Genomic DNA, 25,290 nt, shown 5'->3' on the forward strand with positions numbered 1-25,290 from the left:
TGGCAGCACAGAGCCCCACGTGGGGCCAGAGCTCACGAACCGCGAGATCATGACCTGAGCCAAAGTCAGACGCTCAACTGACTGAGCCATCCAGGTGCCCCGTGGACAACTTTTTAAAGTTGAGAGTGCATTGATACATCCACCCCAATGGAGGCTATACTACCAATACATTTTTGCAAAAACTCCTTACGTTTATAAAGACAAGGAAGCTGAAGGAAGAGATGGTGATAGAGGTGACAGACTTGTTGGCTTAAACTGTAAGAAGGTCTGACGTTTGGGGCCTTTCACTTCCCTCCACTGCCCCTTCCCCACGCCCAGCGTCCTTGGTCATCACTAATTTCTAGGCTGAACCCTTTGTTTTATGGAAGAGGAAGCAGGAGACTAAAGACATTAAGTCAGTCACCCAGTCTCCCCACATGAAAACTTACTTGCTCCTAATTATTTTCATGTATTAGATCTATAGATTATACATAGATTTATGAAATGAACATAGTTCATGAAATGAACTAAAATGTTTATATTTTGAGATACGATTCTGGTTCTACTTCTGTAATCGTTTTGACTTTTGATTATTAAGTTGTAGTTATTATTTGCTGAAGCACACATAATAACAGAATCTTAAATATAATACTCATAGAAAATAGAAGAAGATACTGAAGGTATCTTTTTTTTTAACACGCGAGTTGGGGAGAGGGGCAGAGAGAGAGAGAGAGAGAGAGAGAGAATATTAAGCAGACTTTACGCTCAGCATGGAGCCCAACTCTGGGATTGATCCCGTGACCCTCAGATCATGACCTGAGCCGAAATCAAGAGTCAGACGCTCAACCAGCTGAGCTACTCAGGCACCCCTCAACATATGATTTATGCGCAAAAATGCCCTGTCTAAGAAGAAAATTAGGCATCTTCTTAAATGTACTTTTTCTAGTAGTTGTTTGTATCTTTTTTAAAATGTTATGATCTAGTGACTGTTGGGTTACTCTTCTAGAGATTCTCTAAGCCACCTAAACATTTTCTGTTTGAGTGTTTGAAAAACCCTTTGGTCTCCTGGTAAAAGCATTAGCGTGTGATCAGACCAGTGTCTGATACCTTGGTAATAGTGTCTATTACCTTGTAGGGAGATTTCAGTTCTGAAAGTTGTAACTGAGTTCTGTTTTCCATTAAACCTTGAAATACCTACTTTTTCATCACTTGAGAGATTTTACAATGGTTCAAGACTATAAGGAAGAGTTATTACACATTTACGTAGGTAGACAGATATGATAATGGGGTTGGTTTTATTGTTCTCCAAAAAATTATTGAAATACCTACTCTGTCCTAAGGTACTATGTTGGAACTGGGTATATTGGGGTGTAAATACACCTGTTTGCCACTCATGAGGATGTTGGAAGGAGGTCAGGGGAGGGTTTGAATAACCATTAAGTTTGATAGATAATAGGTAAGAAACCATGAGCACACGCAGAGTAACTGTGTAAAAAGGAAATGCCTCTCTCAGCTGACACTTGGGGAACGGGGAAGTTGGTCACTTGAAGGACAGGAAAGAACATTCTTGCAGAGAAGAGCATACCTAAAAAATCTGGAGGCAAAAAACTTTGCTGGGCTTTGCAAATCAAAAGGCAGTCACTTGGCTGGATCATAGTAGGGGAGAGGGGTAGGCAAGTGCCTCTGGGCAGGGATAGGGTGTTGAGGCCGAGGCTTGTGCTTGAAACCCATGGCAATTACGAGTTTGGATTTTTCTTTGTGCACATCGGGAAGCTATTAACAGGAGTGATAGGAGTACATTTATGTTTTATGAAGATTAGAATTAGAGGTGGGTAGGAATCGGCAGGGAAGAAGAGGTTATTAAGGAGGTCAGGAAAGAAATGATAGCTTGCACGGTGGCAGGGGGCCAATTCAAGATATATTTTGGAAACATGTTTTTACGTAGCTATTTGAATATGTGCAAAATTACATATTTTGCCAAAGATAGGGAAGGTAAGGAAAAGGAAATATCAAGGCTGACTTCTGGAATTGTGGCTTGAAGGAATGGCATTGCCATTTATTGGGGTGAGGAAGAAGAGTGAGGGGAGGAACAGATTTGGAAGAGGAAAATCGATAGATACTTGTGAGCTGTTAGGAATGTCAAGTGGGCAGCTGGGTTTGAAACCTCAGAGGTTCAGACCAGAGTTACAAATGCACGAGCAGTTGGCTTCTAGGAAGTATTTAAAGCCCCGGGAAAGCGTATCATTAGCTGGGGAGCAAGCGTAAAGCGAGGAGAGAGCCCGACGGAGTTTTCCAGGACATTCCCACATGTAGAGGTTGGATAAGAAGTTGCCCATAAAAGAGAATGGGAGGGTGTAGCCTGAGAGACTGGAGAAAGGCAGGAGGGTGTGGTGCGTTCTGAATCCCAAGAGAAGGAAACGTGCTGACAAGAAAAGTCTTACCACCCTCGCTGGGGCTGCTAAGAGATCAAATATGACGAGGACGACAAGAGTGGGTTGTCCATGGCATCGTCCACCCCAGTGGAGTCAGACTGCTGTGGCTGTAGGGAGAGGGGAAGGGAGGAAGTAGACGACGATAAGGGTCAACGATATTTTTTTGAGAAGCTAGGAGTGGAAAGCAGAGAAATCCGGTCGTAGCCGGTGGAGGACGTGAGATTGAGGGAAAGCTACATTGTTTTACTGAAATGGGAACCACTGGAGTATGACTGCATTTTAGTAGAATTTTAGTCTGAAGAATATGTATTAGATTGGCCCTGAGCTCGCAAACTCACGTTCAAAGAAGACAGAAATGGATTTCTGCCTCGTGGCACAATACAGAGCAACTGAGCTGTGCTCCATGGGTTCATCCAGGGGCCCAGGTTGGAAGGGACAGCTCTGGCATCCTTCTGAATTTGAGGTCTCCATGACTGAGTGTGTGGCAATCATGTCCACCATTTTTTTCTAGCCAATGAGAAAAGGAAACCTAGGGCAAGGGCCCTTGCCTTTAGGAAAAATGACCTAAACATTTTGAATACATATACTCTCTTTTCTCATTGGTCCACACTTCATCACATGACCTCAATTGTGGTCTGAAGCTGGAGGGGGAGGAATACCGGTTAAAACAAAGTTTAATTACTAAAAGATGGAGAACATGGATTCTGAGAAGAAGTCATTTGTGCCACTCCTTGGGGTGAGGAGGGGAGTTACAAACATGTTTATTTCTAAACCATGGACAGTACTTGACTTCTGTTTGGTACTTAATAAGAGTTCAGTGAATTGAATTGACTGTTAAAATTAATCTTCCCCTTCTAAAAGGTAGACTTGGATTGTAGGCTCTGAATTACACAATACCATCACCTTTCTTCCTCCTCCACTGTCTTTTCTGTAGACTTGATGCTTTCTAGTGAAGGCACACAACAGAGAAGAATATACTGTTTACTCTCAGATTTGCTTAAAAATCTAAAAGGTAATGTTAGAGGCAGGAAGGAAATTCGCTAGTTTTATTTGGATCACTATCTTGTTCTGTGTTTGGTCTTGATATTTACATATGCTTTGGGCAACTGCACACTGCCAGGTTGACGTCTTTTGTGCAAGAGGGAGAATAGCTGCTGATTGTTAAAGATAAGTAAATAAACAAACAAACGAACGAACCTAAATAGAAAGCATGGATGTTGAATTTCATTTATAACATAGACTGGCATTTGTGTGCTCCCTCTTCTTCTAATTATTAAACCTATTCCAGCGCATATTGTGAAGATCGGAACTCCATGGTGATTTTACTGTGGAGTAGTATTTTGTGTAATTCTGTATTTCACTAATGGGTGTGTCATTTGCTTACAATATTATACTAGCCCTTTGTTCCTGATATATTTTTTTACCATGAAATTAGACTTAGGAAGGGAAATTCCAGGATAGGCTGGGATATTTGTTTTTGAGCTATTAACCACATACTTAAGAAATCACCTAAAACCACATGGTAGCCACTGGCATAGCACCTCTCTTGCTGTTGAAAGCAGAAAACTGCTTTAAAACACAGTGGTGTGCCCCTTAGTCAGGGGGAAGAAGTAACCACAGAAAATTAAGTTCTCTGGATACGGTCACGTTCGCTTCCCTCATTTGGTAGATGTAGAAACGAAGGCACAAAACGCTTGACTCGCAAGCCATTACGAGATGGTGATTATATACTTTTTAACGTTTTTATTTATTTTGAGAGAGAGAACACGGGCAAGCAGGGGAGGGGCAAAGAGAGAGGAGGACAGAAGATCTGAAGCCGGCTCTGTGCTGACAGCAGAGAGCCCGACGCGGGGCTCAAATACATGAACTGTGAGATCATGAACTGAGTTGAAGTTGGGTGCTTAACCCACTGAGCCACCCAAGCGCCCTGATGGTGGTTATATTTTAGTAGGGGTCTTTAGATGTAAGAGCAGATTACGATATGATAAGATCTGTTGTTTGAGTCCCCTAAAGAGCTGAGACAGACTCCTTTTTCAACGCCCAGGGGAAGGAGGAAGCCAGGAAGAAGCAGTGAGTTTTCACTCATGAAGGAGGGAGAGGTGAGACTGCCCAGCCTCCCTCCAGCCCCAATCAGGGCTTGTGCAGGGTGGGACACCTTCCACGTCACCGAGGAAGCCTCTGGTGTAGTTGTCATTGTTCATTCACACGGGGATAACAGGGTTCTGAGAAATCGGAGAAAAGGCATCTGCTCATGGAAGTAATGGATAGATTCAGGGGTTCCGGAGGCAGAGCAAGGGGCCCTGTGTAGGGACAGAAAGGGAGAGGGAATGAGAAAGGATATCCACTTCCATTATTAGATCATCCTTCCCAGAGATTAAAATATAGACCCAGCTGATGCGGCAGATTCATTTTCCGAAATTAAATGTATCTCAGTTATGTAATTATTGTGACGTTACCTTAATGACATTGTACGGCCATCTGTGGCAAAAATCTAATAGGAATAAAACCTGTGATCATTACGAATAAATTTTGACTTCTAGTTACGTGTTAATTCTGAACCATTCACAGGCACGCATCTTTGCGGTGAATTTAGGTCGTCTGCCAGGTGCGTGCAATAGGATTGTGTTCCGATTGCAGGCCTGTTTCGCTCCTTTTGCAAAAGTGGCTCCGAGCAGCCCCTCAGGGGAGCATCCTGGCTCTCTTGCCTAGGGAAGGTAATCGCACCAAGTGATGGGACCGTGCCATTTTCTGTTTGCAGAACAATCAACCATGACGACCGAATCCGGCTCAGACTCAGAATCCAAGCCAGAGCAGGAGGCCGAGCCCCAGGAGGCAGCGGGGGCGCAGGGGCAAGCCGGGGCGCAGCAGCAGGGGCCTGAGCCCAGCGGTGAGGACCAGCAGCAGGCTCTGGAACAGTTCGAGGGCGCGGCACACAGCACCCCCGTGAGGAAGGAGGTGAGCCCCGGGGCACAGGACGCAGGCGGCCACCGACTCCCTCGCACCTGCTAGCATCACCCAGAAAGCCAATTAAGGAATGTTTACTGACCTTTTCTGGGGTCTGGGGACTGACCTTGGTCTCTTAGCACTAGAGGCAACTATGAGGGGTCATCTCTTTTCCCCCTTCTGGTCCCAGGCAGATGGAAAGTTTTTGCTATTTTGAGACTTTCAATGAATGACATTCCACAGTCTTGCTTGGTAACTCCTTCATTTGATTAAAGCACTTAAACCCACTGAAATCTGCACTGCAAGTTATTGGTCTTATCTGGATTTCCAGGAAGGACAGACCCCACACCTTCTGATTTGGCTCCTGACTTTTATTCAGGCCTATGGGTTAGAGCTAATTTGATTCTTCCCAGGGGTCACTCTGAACCTAATGTTGCCAGCTACTTTTTTTTTTTTTTAATTTTTTTTTCAACGTTTTTTTTTTATTTATTTTTGGGACAGAGAGAGACAGAGCATGAACGGGGGAGGGGCAGAGAGAGAGGGAGACACAGAATCGGAAACAGGCTCCAGGCTCCGAGCCATCAGCCCAGAGCCTGACGCGGGGCTCGAACTCACAGACCGCGAGATCGTGACCTGGCTGAAGTCGGACACTTAACCGACTGCGCCACCCAGGCGCCCCTGCCAGCTACTTTTAATGGGTGTTCAGGTGGATCTCTTTCCCTCTCCTATGTGCACGTATGTTCAATTCTGTTACCAAAATAGACATACTTAAGTTGCCACATGTGGTGTGAATATTTCTTCTAAAAGCTTTCATACAAAATATAAAGCATGATTTATACTGGGCTTTGAATGAATCCATTTTTAAGTTATTTTGGCTTAAAACTTCAAACCTGAAATCAGCATGTGTTAGAATACTGTCTCGTGTGGTAAGCAAACCCAGGAGTTCCTGCAAACAGTTGGCCTTTTCTAGGTTGGAAGTATATGTATCAAGCTAGAAATTTGAGACATTGAGGGAAGAGACACGAAATTCTTTGCAAGGTGCAACACATTATTACTACCTTAAACTGTGTTTGCATCCTGATTATGTTTTTTCCCATGCTATTTAAGTTCTGCCTTTAAACAGTATTAAAAATAACATTTATTGGAGCACCGGGGTGGCTCAGCCGGTTGAGTGTCTGACTTCAGCTCAGGTCGTGATCTCACAGTTCGTGGGTTCAAGCCCCACATTGGGCTCTGTGCTAACAGCTTAGAGCCTGAAGCCTGCTTCAGATTCTGTGTCTCCCTCCCTCTCTGCCCCTCCTCAGCTCACACTCTGTCTCTGTCTGTCTCAAAAATAAACATTAAAAAGAAATTTAAAAAACATTTATTTTCATGCTCTGTAAATAGATGCTGTTTCATGATGGGGAGCTGAGGGATATCCTTCCAACTTAAGGAGCTGTGCTTGCCCTCATGGTTTTTCTTTAATGTTTCTCTCTCTCTCTCTCTCTCTCTCTCTCTCTCTCTCTCTTTTGGAGATGTGATGGTGTTTTGCTTGTTTTTAAAACTTCAGAAATGTCAAATTATTAAGACTGGATTTTTTTTTCCCATTCTTTTCCTCCTAACTCTGAAACGACATAAACGTGAGAGTGGGAAATAATTGTAGAGAAGGAAGAGTTTCTGTGCCAGGACGTGATACATGTGCTTCTGGAAGTCAGATGTTGGAAACAAACTAAGAGAGATGATACTAAGCCCTTCGAGGGAAAGGTAACTGGCGGTGGAGTCCAGAGAACTAGTAAACTCCTGCCTCTTCCCTATTTGAGTCATCTCCTAGAACTTGTCTAGCCTCTGCCCCTCGGCTTCCTCGTTCACAAAGTGAAGAGATCAGAAAAGATGGTTTCCTTGGGTTCTTCTCCCCTCGGTTTCTGTGATTCATACTAGGAGCCCAGTTACACTAGAGGTGAAATGAAGCACATTTTGGTTATCATTGATGATTAAATCATGGGCTTGGCGGATTTGAATTCCAGGCTATTAGTTTTATGACCTGGAGGAAGTTTGTTGAGGTTGTGGCCTGCACCCCTTTCTGTCCTCCAGTGTAAATGAGGGTAAGGATACCTAGACACCTACCTCCCAGAGCTGTCATGAGAATTAAGTGAAACAGGATTTGCCTAAAGGGTTTTACTGATATTTTTAAATCGTAATGAATTATATGTGACTACAGTGGACGTTTCATTTGAGGTCCTTGGTCTGCTCGTCTGAAGTTAACGTTGTTGAAAAAATGGGCGTGAGAGACTCAATGATGGGTGCGTGGAAACGACCCCTGGAAACACCTCCCTTTGCACACTGGTGGTTTCAGGTGCGTCTGGCGTTGACTGATGAATAGCCCAGAAAGCTTTTTCTCATACAGATACTTTTATTTCATTAGAGGAAAAATGAAATTTCACCTTCCCTAATACATCGAAAAAGTTGACTCCAGGTAGTAAAATTTAAATAAAAATGCAGCTTCTGGTGACTTTGCCTGCGATGAGATGAAAATGTAAATTAAAAGTGCAAAAGTCTCACGTAAGTTATACAGGCACTTAGCAAATGTGTGGCATAAAATTCCAAGGTTACCAGACTTCTTCAGCTGGCCTAAGGCCAAAATTAATGTTTGACTTTTCTGTGGCACTATTTTAATGCTTTGATACGGAAAGACTAACAGTCAAAAAAAAAAAAAAAAAAGTTGGACAAAGTCGCCAGACCTGCAGGTTTTCTTATATTTACTTGTTTTAGCTACAGCTAGCCTTCTCAACTCTTTGGGCCTTTGAAGTTGGTGTTTCCATTTTTCTTGGTTTCTTCACTCAGCAAATGGGTGTCTTTTTATCCTGAAGAACTTCTCACAACTTTGCCCTGAATTCCTGTGCAAGGTAGTGGAGGAAAAGACTGTATTTACAAAATTCTGGATGGGAAATCAGATGGAAGATGCCACTTTAAAAGCAGAAATCCGGGGGTGCCTGGGTAGCTCAGTCGGTTAAGCGTCGGACTCTTGATTTCAGCTTGGGTCATGAACTCATGGTTCGTGAGTTCGAGTCTCCCACATTAGGCTCTGCACTGACAGTGTGGAGCCTGCTTGGGATTCTCACTCCCCCTCTCTCTCTGCCCCACTCCCTGCGTGCTCTCTCTCTCTGTCTCTCAAAAAATAAACTAAAAAAAAATTTTTTTAAGCAGAAATCCATACCTAAAATCCAAAATAAATACATTGAAAGAGAACTTTGTGATTAGAGTGTCGCAAAATGGTAGCCACTGAATAAAAAGACAAGTTGAAGTGATAAGCTGTCAAGACTGCCTTCCTGCCAAGGCCATGTGCTTTCAGCTACTAGTATAACAGCATGTTATATGAAGAAATTTCATGCTTACTCAAGGGGCCTAACCTGAACTTTGGAACACGTCTTTCTTTGCGTTGTCAGTGTGTATTTGCAGACTAGTGGAAATGATAGTCTGGCCCGTGAGTTGGATCAGCACTAACACCGTTGGTAGTTTTTTCATAGATAGAAGAGGGCATTGGATGGTGACAGACGGCAGCTATCCTGTGAGCACAGCATAACGTATAGAAGTGTTTAATCACTGTTGTGTGCACGTAAAACTATTGTAGCGTTGTATGTCAACTATACTTCAGTAAAACATATGTATATAAATACACACCCACACACATCAAGAAGAAGGCTGTAACTAGAAGAGTCGCACAGAAAGATTTCCACGGGATTCACGGGAGAATTTCACTGTTCCGTAGGATGTCCTCTGCAGTTTTGAGTCTAGCCTGGGCTACACTGTTGTGCTTTGAAAGCAGATTAAAGCTTTTGGACAGATTTGATCTGCTCTTACAGTGGCTCATTACAGTGGCGGTGGGGGGGGGGGGGGGGGCGGGAACAGACTAAGGGGATTACTTTGTGATGCATTTCAGTGCCGCTGGCTTCATTGAATTGATTTAGAGCTAAATCAAATATTTTAACAATTGTAAAATTACTGAGAAGGTTAATACTTGAAGCTCTCTAGGCCTTACCTTGTATGCATGTGAGGTGTCGTGGGTCATGGAATATAGAAGGACCCAGTGAATGAAGACAATAGAGTACAGTTAGATAAACCCTAAATGACTTAATTTTTTTTTTTTATTTTTTTTTCAACGTTTATTTATTTTTGGGACAGAGAGAGACAGAGCATGAATGGGGGAGGGGCAGAGAGAGAGGGAGACACAGAATCGGAAGCAGGCTCCAGGCTCTGAGCCATCAGCCCAGAGCCCGACGCGGGGCTCGAACTCACGGACCACGAGATCGTGACCTGGCTGAAGTCGGACGCTTAACCGACTGCACCACCCAGGCGCCCCCAATGACTTAATTTTTTAATGTTTATTTTATTTTTGAGAGACAGAGACAAAGTGTGAGTGGGGGAGGGGCAGAGAGGGAGACACTGAATCCGAAGCAGACTCCATCCAGGCTGTCGGCACAGAGCCCGAGCCCACGAACCGTGAGACGAGGCCGGACGCTTAATGGGTTGAGTCACCCAAGCACCCTTAAAGGATTTATTTTAAAGACCGGTACTATCTAATGCATTTTGAAAAAGTCAGGAGTCCATTTGTATCGTCCTTTACTTAGTGAAGTCTTGACGCCATTTGCAAACTCAGTGTTTCTAAACTAAATCCTCGAGTCAAACTGAAATGAAGCCCTATTGGTACATTTAAATGGCAAAGTTACGTAGGTGAAACTGTTAGCAGTTTAAGCATCTGTGTACGTATACGTGTCCATTCACAATATCCTCATCCAGACATCTCTCCTGCTCTTGGAAATAGGAAAACCAATGTCTGAAGGGTTCTGCTATTGCCTGAGCAATGCAATATTTATTTCCTGTCTTGCAGTGAAAACTGTTCATTGTTTGCTCTTCACAGGTCACTGACAAGGAACGGGAGTTCGCTGCTGGGGCTGCAAAACAGCTCGAGTATCAGCAATTGGAAGACGATAAACTTTCTCAGAAATCATCTAGCAGTAAACTATCTCGATCTCCATTAAAGATTGTCAAAAAGCCTAAAAGCATGCAGTGCAAAGTGATACTTCTGGATGGATCAGAATATATCTGTGACGTGGAGGTGAGTGCACGTTTTAAAACTTTTTTTGTCCCAGATATTGAGACCTGGAGAATGTTGGTATAAAGCATCCAAGGCACTTTCTTGTGTTCAGAACTCTGGAAAATTATTCAGACCTGGTTTCTAAATACAAAATTATTTCCAAAGTCCCTAACAGATCATATTACTAAAAATACTTATAATGTCTCCAAAATGTTACAATCAAGAGAAAAATGTGATCTTAATTAAAAAAAAATATATTTTTCTAACACTTCCCATGGTAGGGAAAAAAAATGGGGGCCTTAAATCACGTTTTCATTCATATCTTGTGAGTTATCATTTAAATGAATTTACTTGTTCTGTTTGAATAGTTATACTTTTTAATTTGAATGATTTTATTTTTTTCTATTTTAAATTATTTAATATTTTTTGTATTTGAATAATTTCAACCGTTCATCGGTATAAACTTGTAAATTTCTGTACACAGCACTGTAGGATAGTGTGAACTGAATATGTCCTCTTAGAGTAACTTTTTTTCATGTACATCGTGGTGGGCATTGCAGTTTGAGTGTAAAAAGGTATAGTGGCTTCTGTTTGTAAAGAAAAACTAAAATTCCTCTCAGAGAAGGAGCAGTGAGATGACTTTTGTCAGAGATATTTAGCAAGATCGAGTTAACAGATGGGAACAACACTACCTGTCCATAGCGGTGGAGACAGATGATTTGTTGCATTCTCTGTGTAGCACAGAGGACACACAGAGGGTGTGAACTCAGGCCACGGGAGCGGGAGTGCGTGTGCACCGGCCACAGTGCCTTCCCCCCACAGCTGGGAGGGAGCAGCTTGTTCTTTCCGCAGGTGATTCAATTTCAGATTTAACATTTTCTTTCGTTTGCTTATTTATTTATTATTTTTTTAAGTTTATTTATATCGAGATAGCGTGAGTGGGGGAGGGGCAGAGCAAGAGGGAAAGAGAGAGAATCTTAGGCAGGCCGGGCACTGACAGTGTGGGCAGTGACGACGTGGGGCTCGAACTCATGAACTGTGAGATCGTGACCTGAACTGAAATCAAGAGTCGGACGCCCCACCGACTGAGCCACCCAGGCGCCCCAGATTTAACGTTTTCATTCAAAGAGCTTATTCCTCCCACCTCAGCCCCCTGCCCTTGGTCATCCAGGGACCTCGCACGTCCGTCTACACCAGCTCCTCCCACCGCATGCTTATGGAGTTCACGTCTTCTGCTGGGTGTGCTATAAGTCTGCCCTGAGGCCCCCTTAAGACACAGCCAGTACCAATCCCACCCGATTTGCTGTGTCCCTCATTCACTCCTCTCTGCTTCCTCTGTCCACAACGCCACATCATTCCTACTTTATTTTGCATACTGCACTGCTGTACCCAGTCCTTTTCTTGGATCAGAAGATTCAAATCCATTTCATGTTGATAATGTCATTTGTGGTGGGGATGGGGTTGGGTTACTTTGTAGGAACGTAGAGGAAAAAAGATCTTTCGAAAATAAACTCTTAGATCGAAAGTTACTTGATCACATGTTAACTGAAAGAATTTTTGTCATCCTGTGACCTCAGAAATATTGATGGGTTGCTGGAGGGAGTGCAATACATGCTCCAAGGATCCTGCCTAAAGTTTGCCATGCACAGACCCTTTTTTTTTTTCTTTTTTACATTTTTATGGCTTTCATTTTGGCTAATGTCTTAGTTCGAAGTGTCCCATTATTGAGTTAGATGTTTATTCTGGGAATTGGGAGATTCAGTAATGTACTCCTCCCTGGGTTTTACTCTGAAGTGTAAAGGACTTCTGTAACCATGAGAGAGATTGTGTTTTTCCAGTGTGGATCCACTTTCTGGAGAAATTGACCTAAGAGAAACTTTTTTCTTAGTTTTGAGGAGAGTCTTTCTATTGACTGTATTATTAATGAAATAAATAGGGTTACCCTGCAGCCCTCTCGTCCTAGCTACCAGAGCTTTCTAAAGAAGAGTCTAGAAGGAAGTTTACTGAGTTTTGTGTGGGGGGGGGCGGATAAATGCTGCAGGGCTGACTGAGGTACATGTAAGTGTTAACCATTCTGCTAAACTTAATTTATATCCCATGCTTCCAATGTGTTACAGATAACCTGTGGTTTTGAGTTCAAAATTTTTATTTTGTGATTAACTTTGGACATAATTCAGTGTTACTGTTAATGCCCCTGTGAGCATTTTGAGTGACGTGGTCTTGTTGGTCAGTTATTTCTCTTTTATAATTCTTTTTATCAATTTGACAGGTTCTTTTTTTTTTTTTAAATGTTTATTTATTTTTGAGACAGAGAAAGACAGAGCATGAATGGGGGAGAGGCAGACACAGAATTGGAAGCAGGCTCCAGGCTCTGAGCCATCAGCCCAGAGCCTGACGCGGGGCTCGAACTCACGAACCGTGAGATCGTGACCTGAGCCGAAGTCGGACGCTCAACCGACTGAGCCACCCAGGCGCCCCTTGACAGGTTCTTAAGAATAATTCTTTTTTTCTGGGGCACAAAATCCTTTGCCAACAGGATATTTTCAGTTTTTCAATGGACGTTGGTAGTAGAAAAGAATGTGGCCACTATGGACTGACAGCCTTGTCGAGAAAATAGAGAGATTTGGGCATATGGCAGAGTGAAGTGGACTTATTTGTAGCTGACTGGTTGAAGGAGAAAAACGGACTGTGAATCAGTGACGTGGTTCTCAAGGTGGCAACAGGATTCTAGTTGAAAAAGCACATTCAAAATGCCTCTTGGTTTTAGATACGATGGCACATAAAACTTGGCTGGCAAGGTGTGTGGGATATAATAGGTAAACGGTGCTGAAAAACCTTGCCCTAAGGAAGTGTCCTTCAGTCTTGCCCTCCTCTAAACTGAGTTTTTATCCATGTCTTGGCTCAAGACACTCATGCACACACACACACACACACACACACACACACACACACACACACACACAAAGCTGAACTATTCTTTCCTTTTTTTTTTTTTTTAATTTTTTTTAACGTTTATTTATTTTTGAGACAGCGCGAACGGGGGAGGGTCAGAGAGAGAGGGAGACACAGAATCTGAAACAGGCTCCAGGCTCTGAGCGGTCAGCACAGAGCCCAATGTGAAGCTCGAACTCACGGACCACGAGATCATGACCTGAGCCGAAGTCGGACACGTAACCGACTGAGCCACCCAGGCGCCCCTGAACTATTCTTTTCAAGTGACGCAGGCCTTTAAAAGTGACTAATGGCCTGTGTGTCCGAATGCAGGCTTCTCATGAAGCAGACCGTGTGTGACACCAAAGCAAAGTAACAGGTCAAACTTTGTTTTGAGGGATCAGATGCAAAATGGAAATGTGTTGGAGGAAGGGGGTGGTCAGACTTCGTAACAGTTTGGGTGAAACTTATCTTTGGGTTTAAGTCGATTACAAACTCGGCATTAACCAGTTGCGTGGTGTAGCTGTCAGAAACATCCGTGCGGTCATGGTTGTTTCTGTTGTGCGGAAAAGTGCAGCGTGTGGTTTGCCAAATGTGGCTGGCAGCCCCCTCTTCCTGGGCCGGAGAGATCCCGTCCACAGTGTCTTGTCGATTAGCTCGTGCAGGATAGCACTTGTTGGAGCCACCAGACCCGGGTGTGAAAATAGATTTGTCTACTTGTAACCTGTGTGATTTCAAGGAGCTCAAGCTTTCTGCGCTTCAGTTGACCGGAAAAAAAGGAGGTGAAAATACTTGCCTCAAAAAGCCATTATCGAGAAGATTAAGGTAGATACTTAGTTTGAACGCTTTCTGCAACATGGCATATTCTTGAGAGAAACCGTAAACTCTGAACTGAGCTTATTCAGCAGAGAGGTACAGGATGGTGAGGGATCTGGAAACCTCTTCTCATGAAGAATGATTAGAGAAATAGAATGCGTTGAAGAAGCCAAACATTTCCACATGTCTCCTTCTAGATCGGGAGGGGACAGGATAGCGACTTTCGGTCACTCGGAAAAGTTGGCATTGAATGTCTGTCATAACACACAGATATTTTTTAAAGTATAGAGAGCAGAACTAAATTGGAAGTTACAGGAAGTCCAATTTTTAAGTAAACAGAAAACGCATGTTTTAAATTATTGTTGTCAACCTTGTGATCTATGTTCTGCAGTAGGATTCCAGCAGAAACTGTAGGTGCATTTATGGAAACCATCAGCTCCTCAGATGTGGTCTCAGACCAGATAGCTCTCAGTACCTCTTACTAAGAGACACACAGAAATCTGAATTGAAAAAGCAGAATTGCTTCTCTAAATCCCTGTACCTAACACGTAGAGTTTAGGTGAATTAAGAACAGGACGCAGGAGACAATAACAGGCATAACTTTTTTTTTTTTTTTTTGCATTTAATACGGCATCAAGAAAAGCATTTTATTTTATTGAAATCTCGATGCCTGAGTGTTTTCCGCCATGGCTTATTTAAAGCCTTCATTACTTTACCATCAAACTCAACAAGGCTCACCTCTGCCATGACTTTATTATGAGACTATATAGTCATATATAAAGGACCCCCCTGAGTACACTCACGTGCACACCCATACACAGTCCCATCTTAGAATAGCCTGGCCCTGTTCTCTTTTCCTTCGAAACCACAAGGTAGCATTTCCCCTCTCCGCCCAGTGCTGTAGTGGTCTTCAACTCCTGCCTCCTTGTGGTCAGATGGAAACCTTTTTCGCTTGTGCTGGCTTTCTCCTATTTTCCTCAAGAGTAGTCTTAGGTCAGGGCGCCTGGGTGGCTCAGTCGGTTAAGCGTCCGACTTCAGCTCAGGTCATGATCTCGCGGTCCATGAGTTCGAGCCCCGCGTCAGGCTCTGTGCTGACCGCTCAGAGCCTGGAGCCTGTTTCGGATTCTGTGTCTCCCTCTCTCTCTGATCCTCTCCCATTCATGCTCTGTCTCTCTCTGTCTCAAAAATAAATAAACGTTAAAAAAAAGTTAAAAAAAAAAAGAGTAGTCTTAGGTCATTGCAGCATTTCCTAAAATATATTAAAAAAAATTACTCCTGGGGCGCCTGGGTGGCTCAGTCGGTTGAGCGGCCGACTTCGGCTCAGGTCACGATCTCGCGGTTCCTGAGTTCGAGCCCTGCGTCGGGCTCTGGGCTGATGGCTCAGAGCCTGGAGCCTGCTTCCGATTCTGTGTCTCCCTCTCTCTCTGCCCCTCCCCCGTTCATGCTCTGTCTCTCTGTCCCAAAAATAAATAAATGTTAAAAAAAAATTTTTAAAAAATTACTCCTAGTAAAATACAAGAACAGATCTTATAATAAAAGGCCTTTTAAGCAACTTGGTATATATGTTGGGAAATGTTTACATGCTAACCCTATTTTCATGTACGCCGACAGAATAAATACTAATAGCCATTCCCTTCCCATTTTTCTTGGACCATCAGAGAACACAAGTAACTTCCTGTAGCCAGTTTACTCTCACAACGGCTGTTTACTTCCCAGACATAAATTTTAAAAGAGAAAATAAAAATACCCCCGTCACATGCGGTGAAGGAAATAGCGCTCACCCCGCTTTCGTCCCATTGCTTCTGTGTCGTGCGGACTCATCTGAGTCTGACTGACAGGCGCACGATGTATTTCCCAGTGACCATCCAGTTAGAAATGTTTTCTCTTGTTTGGGTGCCATTCTGATCGAGTCTGACTTGGTTTTAGGAAAGTCAGACATGATCTGAAATTTGAGTCCGTATTTCATAATACGAGTTTGCCTCCGCATGTGTAAGACATTGACGCCATTTTATGGTGTAGTTTGGTTCTCCACAAGAAAGCCGATGGCTGGAGGAGTCTAGTGCGTCACTGCAGAAGCTCCACGGGGTTTACCTTGCAGGTGTGACTTACAAGGACCCTGCTGTCTATGCATGGGAAACCGCAGCTTAGTCCACTTCATCCGTAAACGCTGCTGGCCCGACGGTAAGGGGACACCTAGTGCTTCTGACCCCGTTAAATCCACACAGGGCTGGCACCTCCAGGGGAAACTGCCAGGGAATTGACCACACTGGAGGGAGAGATTTCTATCCAGATTGGGGCAGATCAAAGAGGGCTACTTAGGCGTGACGCTGAAACTGTAAAGCCTGCCCCCCAGGTTTGACCCTGTCTAGAGGGCCACTGGTTGAATGGGCTCCATGCCTGAGTATCACTCGGGTCACGCCAGGATGGCTCAGAATCACAAGCAAACACAGAAATGGGGCAGTTTGCTCCAACAAGCATTTCTTGCTGCCATCCAGAGATGCTTCTAAGGAGCCAGAGAGGGTAAGACTATTCATGGCTCCATATCCTAAATGTGCTTTCTGTTACCCTCTAACTATTGGTCAGGAAAGGAATGTGTGAAAAACTTGCAAATGCTCTGTCTTGCCCATGATTCAGTTAACTGTCCAAGCCATTCTTCTGTTTCATATTTTCACTTACTGGGATTTGGTTGGAAAAACAATCAGTGTGTGAATCTTCCAGTTGCTGTAGGTTATGCGACTAAAATACCTGACAGTACCTTTGGGGGTCCTCGACTGGAGGGCACATAGAATTGTCATAATCCGAAAGAGTCGATTAGGGCACCTGTTGCTTTTCGTGGATTGTAAGGAGTAATTAACTGTAAAAAGTGGAAAAGAAGGATGTTTGCCAAACCAGTGCGAGTACTGTTCATTCGATGCTGCATAAGTCACAGGGTGTTTGAGTCTGTGTAGTTGCATAAATTCCGATTTAACCTCTCAGTGGGTCTCTGCTCAGCTGACTGCCTGACCACATCATGCCATCTGTCATGTGCTGTCACTGTGTCCTGTACAGCACCGCAGCTCCCTTGCTTGAAGATTGATGCCCCTGGGGACTCCCAGGGATGGAAGGACTTTAATTAACTTGGTTTTCTCATGTGATGACTCTTTGGTGCAGCTATGGGAACACTTACCTACAAGGCTCGTTACCACACACCCTCTCGTTCACCAGACAGAGCCAGTACTGAGTGTTTCCAAGGTGTTCAGATTTGTCCTCATTAACGCGTGGCTAAGAAAAATGAACACTTTTTACTCAAGTTGTTAAATCTTTTCTCCTGGTTTTCATTTAAAAAAATAATAAACTCTCATAGTCTGTCATGAGTGTAGACAGTGATCTGTTCAATGCTTTATTAAGTTTAAAATTAGGAGTATAGGAGCGCCTGGGTGGCTCAGTAGGTTAAGCGTCTGACATCAGCTCAGGTCATGATCTCACAGTTTGTGGGTCCAAACTGCGGGCTCTGTGCTGATGGCTCAGAGCCTGAAGCCTGCCTCGGATTCTGTGTCTCCCTCTCTCTGTTCCTCCCCCGCTTGAGCTCTGTCTCTCTTTCTCTCTAAACAAATAAATAAAAGCATTAAAAAAAAATAAGGAGTATAAATGTGAAAACGTAGAACCAGTCCCCAGACCAGGTGGTGGTGATTTGGAAGCTGTGTGAATTTTGGAACCTGAGCGTCTGTGCACGTTGGGTGGTCGAAGCCATAGCAAAGGTACAATCACTGAGGATTCTTGTTGCTTTGCTGCCGATGATCACGTGGAGTTAAGGCCTGGCAGGCGATTTGTTCTGCAGATGTCAGGAGTCTGACCATGTGCTGCAGGAACACTGGGTTTGCTCTTTCCCCTTACCGTCCCCCGCGCCCTTCATGTCCCCACGGTGTTGTCCCACCGCTTCCTGTTGCTGAGTTGTTGACGTGAACTTTCGTGTTCTGCTGGCAGGCAGGTGGGAGTCGCACTTTTCACGGGCACGTGGTCCCCTGCTCCGGAGAGCGGTCTTGTTTATTTCGTGCTGCTTACTTACCATAGGGTGCTGGATTTTCAGAGATGGTCATTACCCGTTTGCTTAGTGAAGGGCGTGCGTGGTCTTTCAGGTTGAAAACTAATCCTCGCTTTTCTACCTCTCACCGTCCTGCGATTCAAACTTCAGGTTATATTTCATGCTGTTTGTATCTGGTTTACTTGCTTAGATGTCCCCTCCTTCAGAATCTTCCCCACTTTTATCTCTGAGAGTTGTCATGGGTGCTCTGGACAAAATCTTTTAAATTCCTTTACTCTTTGTGTGACCTTCTTGTCGCAGACCCTTCTGAGATGGCGGGTTGGCCACGGACCCCTTTCTTTGGGCTCAGGGGAGGGGTTGCTCTCTCTGCTGCTGCTTCAGAAATAATTCCCCATAGCACCCTGGCCTTTAGGCTTAACTTGAGGTTTAGGGAAAGACCACATAAAAGAAGGAATACCTGTGAGTGTAAGTGCCATTCTTGGGTGTGGCAGACCCGCAGCCATCCCACCTGGTACCCATTCTGCTTCCACCTGTTAGGTGCCAGTTTAGGCCCCCCATAACTCAGTCCTGGCCCTGAAAGCCGAGGAACTGCTTCCCTATGTTAGACCAAGACAGTCCCCGTTTCCCTCCTCAGGAAGAGTCTCCCAACATGGCGGTAGCTTGTGTGGTGACCACAGCCTCCCATTCATATGGGCTGAGCTGGCGCTGTGGCCCCAGTGCACCAGGCTCCTTCCTAGCAGCAGACCTATGTCACAGCTTCAAAACATCGCTTAAGACATTGTCTCCACCAGACACCTCGTTAAAATCCTTGCATTTGCCAGAATACGTTGATCAGATTGTACAGAGTAGGCCCAACGAGAAAGTTAATCATTTGAGTTTTAATTAACATTTGCCTTAATGCAAATTCTTTTTTTGTGTGTTTACAACGATTTCAATCTGTAGAACTAACGTCACACTGTGTGCACAATCTTCCCCAGGGAGTTTTGCTAATTTTGCAGAGGCTTTCCTATGAAGTATTTCTTTTTTTTTTTTTTTAATTTTTTTTTTAACGTTTATTTATTTTTGAGACAGAGAGAGACAGAGCATGAACGGGGGAGGGGCAGAGAGAGAGGGAGACACAGAATCGGAAGCAGGCTCCAGGCTCTGGGCCATCCGCCCAGAGCCCAACGCGGGGCTTGAACTCACGGACTGTGAGATCGTGACCTGAGCTGAAGTCCGATGCTTAACCGACTGAGCCACCCAGGCACCCCAGTATGAAGTATTTCTTGAGGACCTATTATGTTCTAGGCACTGAAAACTAAGTGAGTAAGACTTCAGGCTTCGACAGAGGACTGTCTTACTCATAGAGTCCCACAGTCTTAAGTCTAGAAGGGACATTGGAAATGGCTTTGTCTTCTGTCTCCTCTCACCGATGAGGAAATAGACCCAGAGCAGTTAATGTGAGGAAACACAGCCTGGAACCAGTAGGGAAGGACTAGAACCCAGATCTCCTGCCCTCTGCTTCAGAGGTCTCATTACTATAGCTCCAGAAACATTCCAAGTCTTTGCAGAAGGAGCAAACCGAAACAGAGTATTTATGTCCAGCTTGGGTTTGTGAAATAGTGTGATGAAAAGAGAAAGAGGAGGAAGATCCACTTTTCAAATTAATAATATATTAGATTCTTGAATATCTCCTTTACTGGTAATTCTGTATGCCTGTGACATCAAAATTGATCACTTTTTCTAAATTTTGTAGTTAATGTATGTAATTTGGGGGTAAGTAAGACCACCAGAGTGGCTCTTCCTTCTCTCTCTCCTTCCCTCTGCTGGTGGCTGGAGAGCTTTGAAACCTCCTTGAAGCACATCTGCCGTAGACGCTCTAAAAAGTGTCTCCTTTTAATAAACCGGCAGCTTGACTCTAAGCCTGGAGTGGGTTAATCAGGGCTCCCTGGGAACAAAAGGGCTCTGAGGTTGTAAGCAGATCTTGTCCAAGAGGGACAGGTTAAGCCAATGGAAAGAATGCCATTCTTTTAAAACTTCTTAAACCTAATTTCTAAAAGTGGTTGTCGAGTCTTTGCTTCTGGTTATACTAATCTGGTCATAGGGATCACGAGATAAGATACTATGTGAAGAGTAGAACTTAAGAAACAACATTGTTTCATTTTGAATAAGAAGAGGAGAAACTAATACAGAAGCTCTTGAAACTGGTACATGGAACAGGGTTCAGGCTTGGCTCAGCTCTTTGCCTTCATACAGAATAATTTTAGGCAAGTTCTACAGCTACTATGGTCCAGCTCCAAGTGGAAAGGCCAGTTTAAACTGAAGACCCTAGCCACCCCCCAGAGAGCAGCAGTTTTCATTATCCTGTGATTTTTTTTTTGTTTCAACTTTCCTGATCAATTGCCAGTTCATTTTATAATTACAGCATTTCCCCCATGAAAGACAGGTTATAATTTTCAAGATTATAGCTCATCTCCCCTTAGTTAGCACTTAAATTGATGCCTTTCTTTTCATAGAAATACTCTCGGCCCTAAAGGAAGTTTAGGAGGGAGACTCCTGGTATCAGCCATAAAATTAGAAAATCTTTTCATTAGGTGGGTAATAACCTGGGACCGTTTCTGTGTGGGGTGATAGTCTCTTGATTTTGATATCACTTTTTTTCATTAGCTTGTTTCAGCAGGTGTCTTTTGACTTTGTCTCCAAGGTCAGAGATCTAAGAACAGCACCTGTGACCTCTTTTTCAATCCAGAAGTGAAGTCCAGTAGAATCCCAGTTTCTTCTAGTAGGAGGAGAACGTGAACTCTAGTTCAGTCCCCGCCTCCAGGATGGATGGGTGTGTGTGTGTGTGTGTGTGTGCGCGCGCGCGCGCGCCCATGCACATGTCCAGCAAAATATAGAAGTGGGGTCAGGGAAGACTGGAGTACAGTATGATAATGAAGGCCTTACTGTAGGGACAGGATAAAATAGTCATGAAGAACTAGTTTTCACTTGACTCCTGGCATCTACTCACTGATCCAGTCAGTATGACATATAGTCAAAAAAGGAAGCACCTGCTCAGGCAGTACTTGGTTTCAGGTTTTGGCTGGCACATAGGCGTTGTGGTCCTGTGTCCAATTTGCATGTGAAGGGAGGTCGACATGCTTCCATGTTACTTTGAAGAGTATTTTTAACCCAAAAGGAAAATTAAGTTGTATTTGTAAGTAAACGCCTTTTTGTCATTTATTATGACTATGATCTTGTTAATTTTTGTAGCAGAGGGAAAGGGGAGAAATCTCATAGTATGTCAGCTCATTCACATTTGCTGTTTGGGTATGGTGATTAAATAATTCTGCAGGAGACAGGAAGCATGATGAAAGAGGGGCGAAAGCTCTGCTAAAACGTTTCATAGTGATATTGAACAACTGCATGTTTTTGTTAGTGACATATCCTGTGGCTAATATCTATGGCAGCCACAATTAATAAATTACAGCAGCCAAGTTTGGCACCTCTTTCAAGGCCAGTAGTGCATTCAGCTTTGAGTGTGAGCCTCATTTGGGGCTATCAGTACATGAAAAATAAATTGTTCATCATTCTTGGCAGAGTTTTATATTTTTTCTTACATTTACGCCTTCTCTCAAGTTTTCCAGCTCAGATAGACATGCTCAGTCCAGTGCAAGTCGCACCAATAATAAAATTCTTATGTGAATTGAAAACTTAGATTCAGCTTTACCTATTTTTTAATTTTTGTAAATAGCCAGGGACTTTGGCTAAGAAACTTGGCCTCTCAGCGTTGATGCTGTGCTACTCAAAATATTCAGGTTCTTTTTTTTTTTTTTAATTTTTTTTTTCAACGTTTATTCATTTTTGGGACAGAGAGAGACACAGCATGAATGGGGGAGGGGCAGAGAGAGAGGGAGACACAGAATCGGAAACAGGCTCCAGGCTCTGAGCCATCAGCCCAGAGCCCGACGCGGGGCTCGAACTCACGGACCGCGAGATCGTGACCTGGCTGAAGTCGGACGCTTAACCGACTGCGCCACCCAGGCACCCCAAAAATATTCAGGTTCTTTACAGACAGGCTAGTAGAAATGTTGAACTGTAGTTGTACTTTCAATGCATGCACTGAGTAGCAGAACTAGCATTTAATACTTCAGGTAAAAGGATCACTTGCAGGCAGGCTTTTAAAAGTGCGTTTATGGGGGCACCTGGCTGGCTCAGTCAGTTGAGCAACTGACTTCGGCTCAGGTCGTGATCTGATGGCTGGTGATTTCAAGCCCCACATCGGGCTCTGTGCTGACAGCTCAGAGCCTGGAGCCTGCTTCGGATTCTGTGTCTCCCTCTCTCTCTGCCCGTCCCCTGCTCGTGCTCTGTCTCTCTCTCTCAAATAAACATTACATTTAAAAAAAATTTTTAATAAAAATAAAAAATAGGAGTGTGTTTCTGAAACTCATAATGTGGAGGCACCTGGGTGGCTCATTCGGTTAAGCATCTGACTTTGGCTCAGGTAGCGATCTCATGGTTCGAGAGTTCAAGTCCCACATTGGGCTTTGGACTGACAGTGCAGAGTCTGCTTGGGATTCTCTCTCCTTCTCTCTCTGCCTCTTTCCCACTTGTGCATGCTCGCTCGCTCTCTCCCTCTCTCCCTCTGTCTCTCTCTCTCTGAATAAACACACTTAAAAATTTAAAAAAAAACTCATAATGTGTAGATGTCCTAAAAATTGCACACATGAATATCTGTGGAAGTACCATGAAACAGTCAAATCAGACCTCAGGATTGTTGTACAGTAGGATAAGCTTTCACAGTTGATTCTGTAAACAATTGAATTTGGAGCCTAAGGGGATTAAACTTTGGGAAGCAACCTGTAATAGCGACAGCCTGTGACATCTTGGCTTTGCCATTTGTTTGCACATCCCCTAAGTGTTCTCAGTTTTCTCATTTGCAAACCAGAGCTCAGGGGGTGACTGCGAATGGCCAGGGGTGGATGTTAAATGCTTACAGGTGCCAGGGACCCTGTTGGACCTATAGTGGCTAGCAGATTTGAAAGCTTCCCCAACTTGATACACTTCCACCCCATAAAGTATAAAGTGTATACTTCTAGGCTTTGCCTAGAAGAATTTAAATAAAAACACTCTGTAGAGTGGAGACTTTTTAATATAAAAATGGGATCATAGCCTTTACACTGCTTAGAGATTTGCTTTTATCCTTCAGTAGGCGAATGGGTAAGTAAATTGTGTTGTAATCCAGACAATGTAATCTTACTCAGTGCTGTGGAAAGAGCCGTGAAGAGACATGGAGACTTGGAGAAGCCTTAAATGCATGTTTCTAAGTGAAAGGAGCCAGTCTGAAGGGCTACATACAGTATGGTTCTGATGATACGAGATTCTGGAAAAGGCAAAATTATGGGATAATAAAAGACTAGTGGTTGCCAGAGGATGGGGTGGGGTGAGGGGCACATAGAGAGATGAACAGGCAGAGAGCACACAGGATTTTTAGGGCAGTGGAAGTACTCTGCAGGGCATCGTAACGATGGATACGTGTCACTACACATTTGTCCAAACCCATAGGAAGTACAACACCAAGAGTGAAACCCAATGTAATCTACGGACTGGGTGATAATGACGAATCCGTGTAGGTTCATTGATTGTAACAACCATGCCATTCTTGTGGGGGCTATTGATAGTGGGGGCGGCTGTGCGTGTGTGGGGCAGGAAGGACGTGGGAAAACATTTCCCTCGACTTTGCTGTGTACCTAAAACCGCCCTAAAACAAAGTTCAGTCTTAAATAACAACAACGACAAAACCACTCACCTAGAAGCTTGTCAGGATTGAGAAATGACCTGGAAAACAGGAAATTTGCTTTTTCTCATACTGCACAGCTTGAACCTGCCGAGAGGAGACAGAAGATGTAGCTAAGGTGCTATTACTATGGTGTCAGAAATCAGGAGGTGTTTAACAAGCCTGAGTGTGTTCTAAAATAATTATACGCACTCCATTTCTGGCTTTCGGTGCCAGTCTCTTATCCTGAACTGACTCACATTTTATGGCAAGCAAGGAGGTAGTGTTCCTTGGCCTCGGTAATGAACTCTCTCAAATTATGCAGGAGGGTCCATTATGGAAGGGGCCTGACGACATCACTCTGTTCTTCCTTCATGTCTAGTCCCTTTGGAAGTTGGCATGGAACATTCTTTCTAGTTCCACTGAGCCTCGACTCACTGTGTTTTCTGATTTCTTTTTTTTTTTTTAACATTTATTTATTTTTGAGACAGAAAGAGAGCATGAACAGGGAAGGGTCAGAGAAAGAGGGAGACACAGAATATGAAACAGGCTCCAGGCCCTGAGCTGTCAGCACAGAGCCTGACGCGGGGCTTGAACCCACGGACCGCGAGATCATGACCTGAGCCGAAGTCGGACGCTTAACCGACTGAGCCACCCAGGCGCCCCTGTGTTTTCTGATTTCTTATCTGGCGACTCTGAGCGATGTATTTGAAGAGGCTTCTTTATGTTCAGTTTCATTTTAAGTGTCCTTACAAATTCAGATCATCCTTTATTTGTCCTTCGGTAGCAAGTATAGGCTATGGGACGGGGTTGCTCTGTTTTGGTTTTTTTTGGTTTTTTGTTGTTGTTTTGTTGTTTTTGTGTGTGTGTGTTTTGGTTTCGTTGCCTCTTACCATATTAGGAATTCTGTGTGGTATGCTGGGTGTTCATGAAATAGCTAGGGGCACAAGAGAAGTAGCCAGGAAAAAGGAGAGAAATGGGAACCTACCCAGCTCACTTCCTTTTCGTGTTGGGGCCGGTCCTCTACTATCGGTGAGAACTTCTCTCTTGCCTAAAGAAATTGGGAGCGGCTCTTTGAGGTGTGTTTCCTGGACTTTTCTTTCTCTTTTCGGACCTAGGTTTTGAAACCGGGCTATTGCCAGAAAAGCAAAAGTGCACATCTTCAGCTGGTTGTAAATACCTGCTTTGGAGTAGAGGCGTTCTCAGCCCCGGTTCATCGTGTTAAAAATGGTACGCATGTGTGTCACTATTTGGCAGGTAGACACGAATTACTAGAAAATGTCAGCTGACTCTCCCTGAGGTAGTGTGTAAGGCCCCCTAAGGTCCGGCGGCATTCATGTATTTTATTTTATTTTGTTTTTGA

At 43.9% G+C, this 25,290-nt stretch overlaps 1 protein-coding gene across 7 annotated transcripts in view; it reads left to right on the forward strand.

Annotated features, from left to right (window-relative positions):
* Nucleotides 1–25,290, forward strand: part of EPB41L3 (erythrocyte membrane protein band 4.1 like 3) — a 149,725-nt gene that overhangs the window by 49,887 nt on the left and 74,548 nt on the right. For all 7 annotated transcript variants that reach the window (XM_047827733.1, XM_047827732.1, XM_047827735.1 and 4 more), the window contains 2 exons: nucleotides 5,170–5,366; nucleotides 10,249–10,446. In XM_047827733.1, coding sequence (XP_047683689.1) covers nucleotides 5,181–5,366; nucleotides 10,249–10,446 — 384 coding nt within the window. In that variant the 5' untranslated portion in view covers nucleotides 5,170–5,180. Of the gene's footprint in view, nucleotides 1–5,169; nucleotides 5,367–10,248; nucleotides 10,447–25,290 lie in introns of those variants that run through there.

This window comes from Prionailurus viverrinus, chromosome D3 (genome assembly GCF_022837055.1).
Source record: "Prionailurus viverrinus isolate Anna chromosome D3, UM_Priviv_1.0, whole genome shotgun sequence".
Lineage (NCBI taxonomy): Eukaryota > Metazoa > Chordata > Mammalia > Carnivora > Felidae > Prionailurus > Prionailurus viverrinus.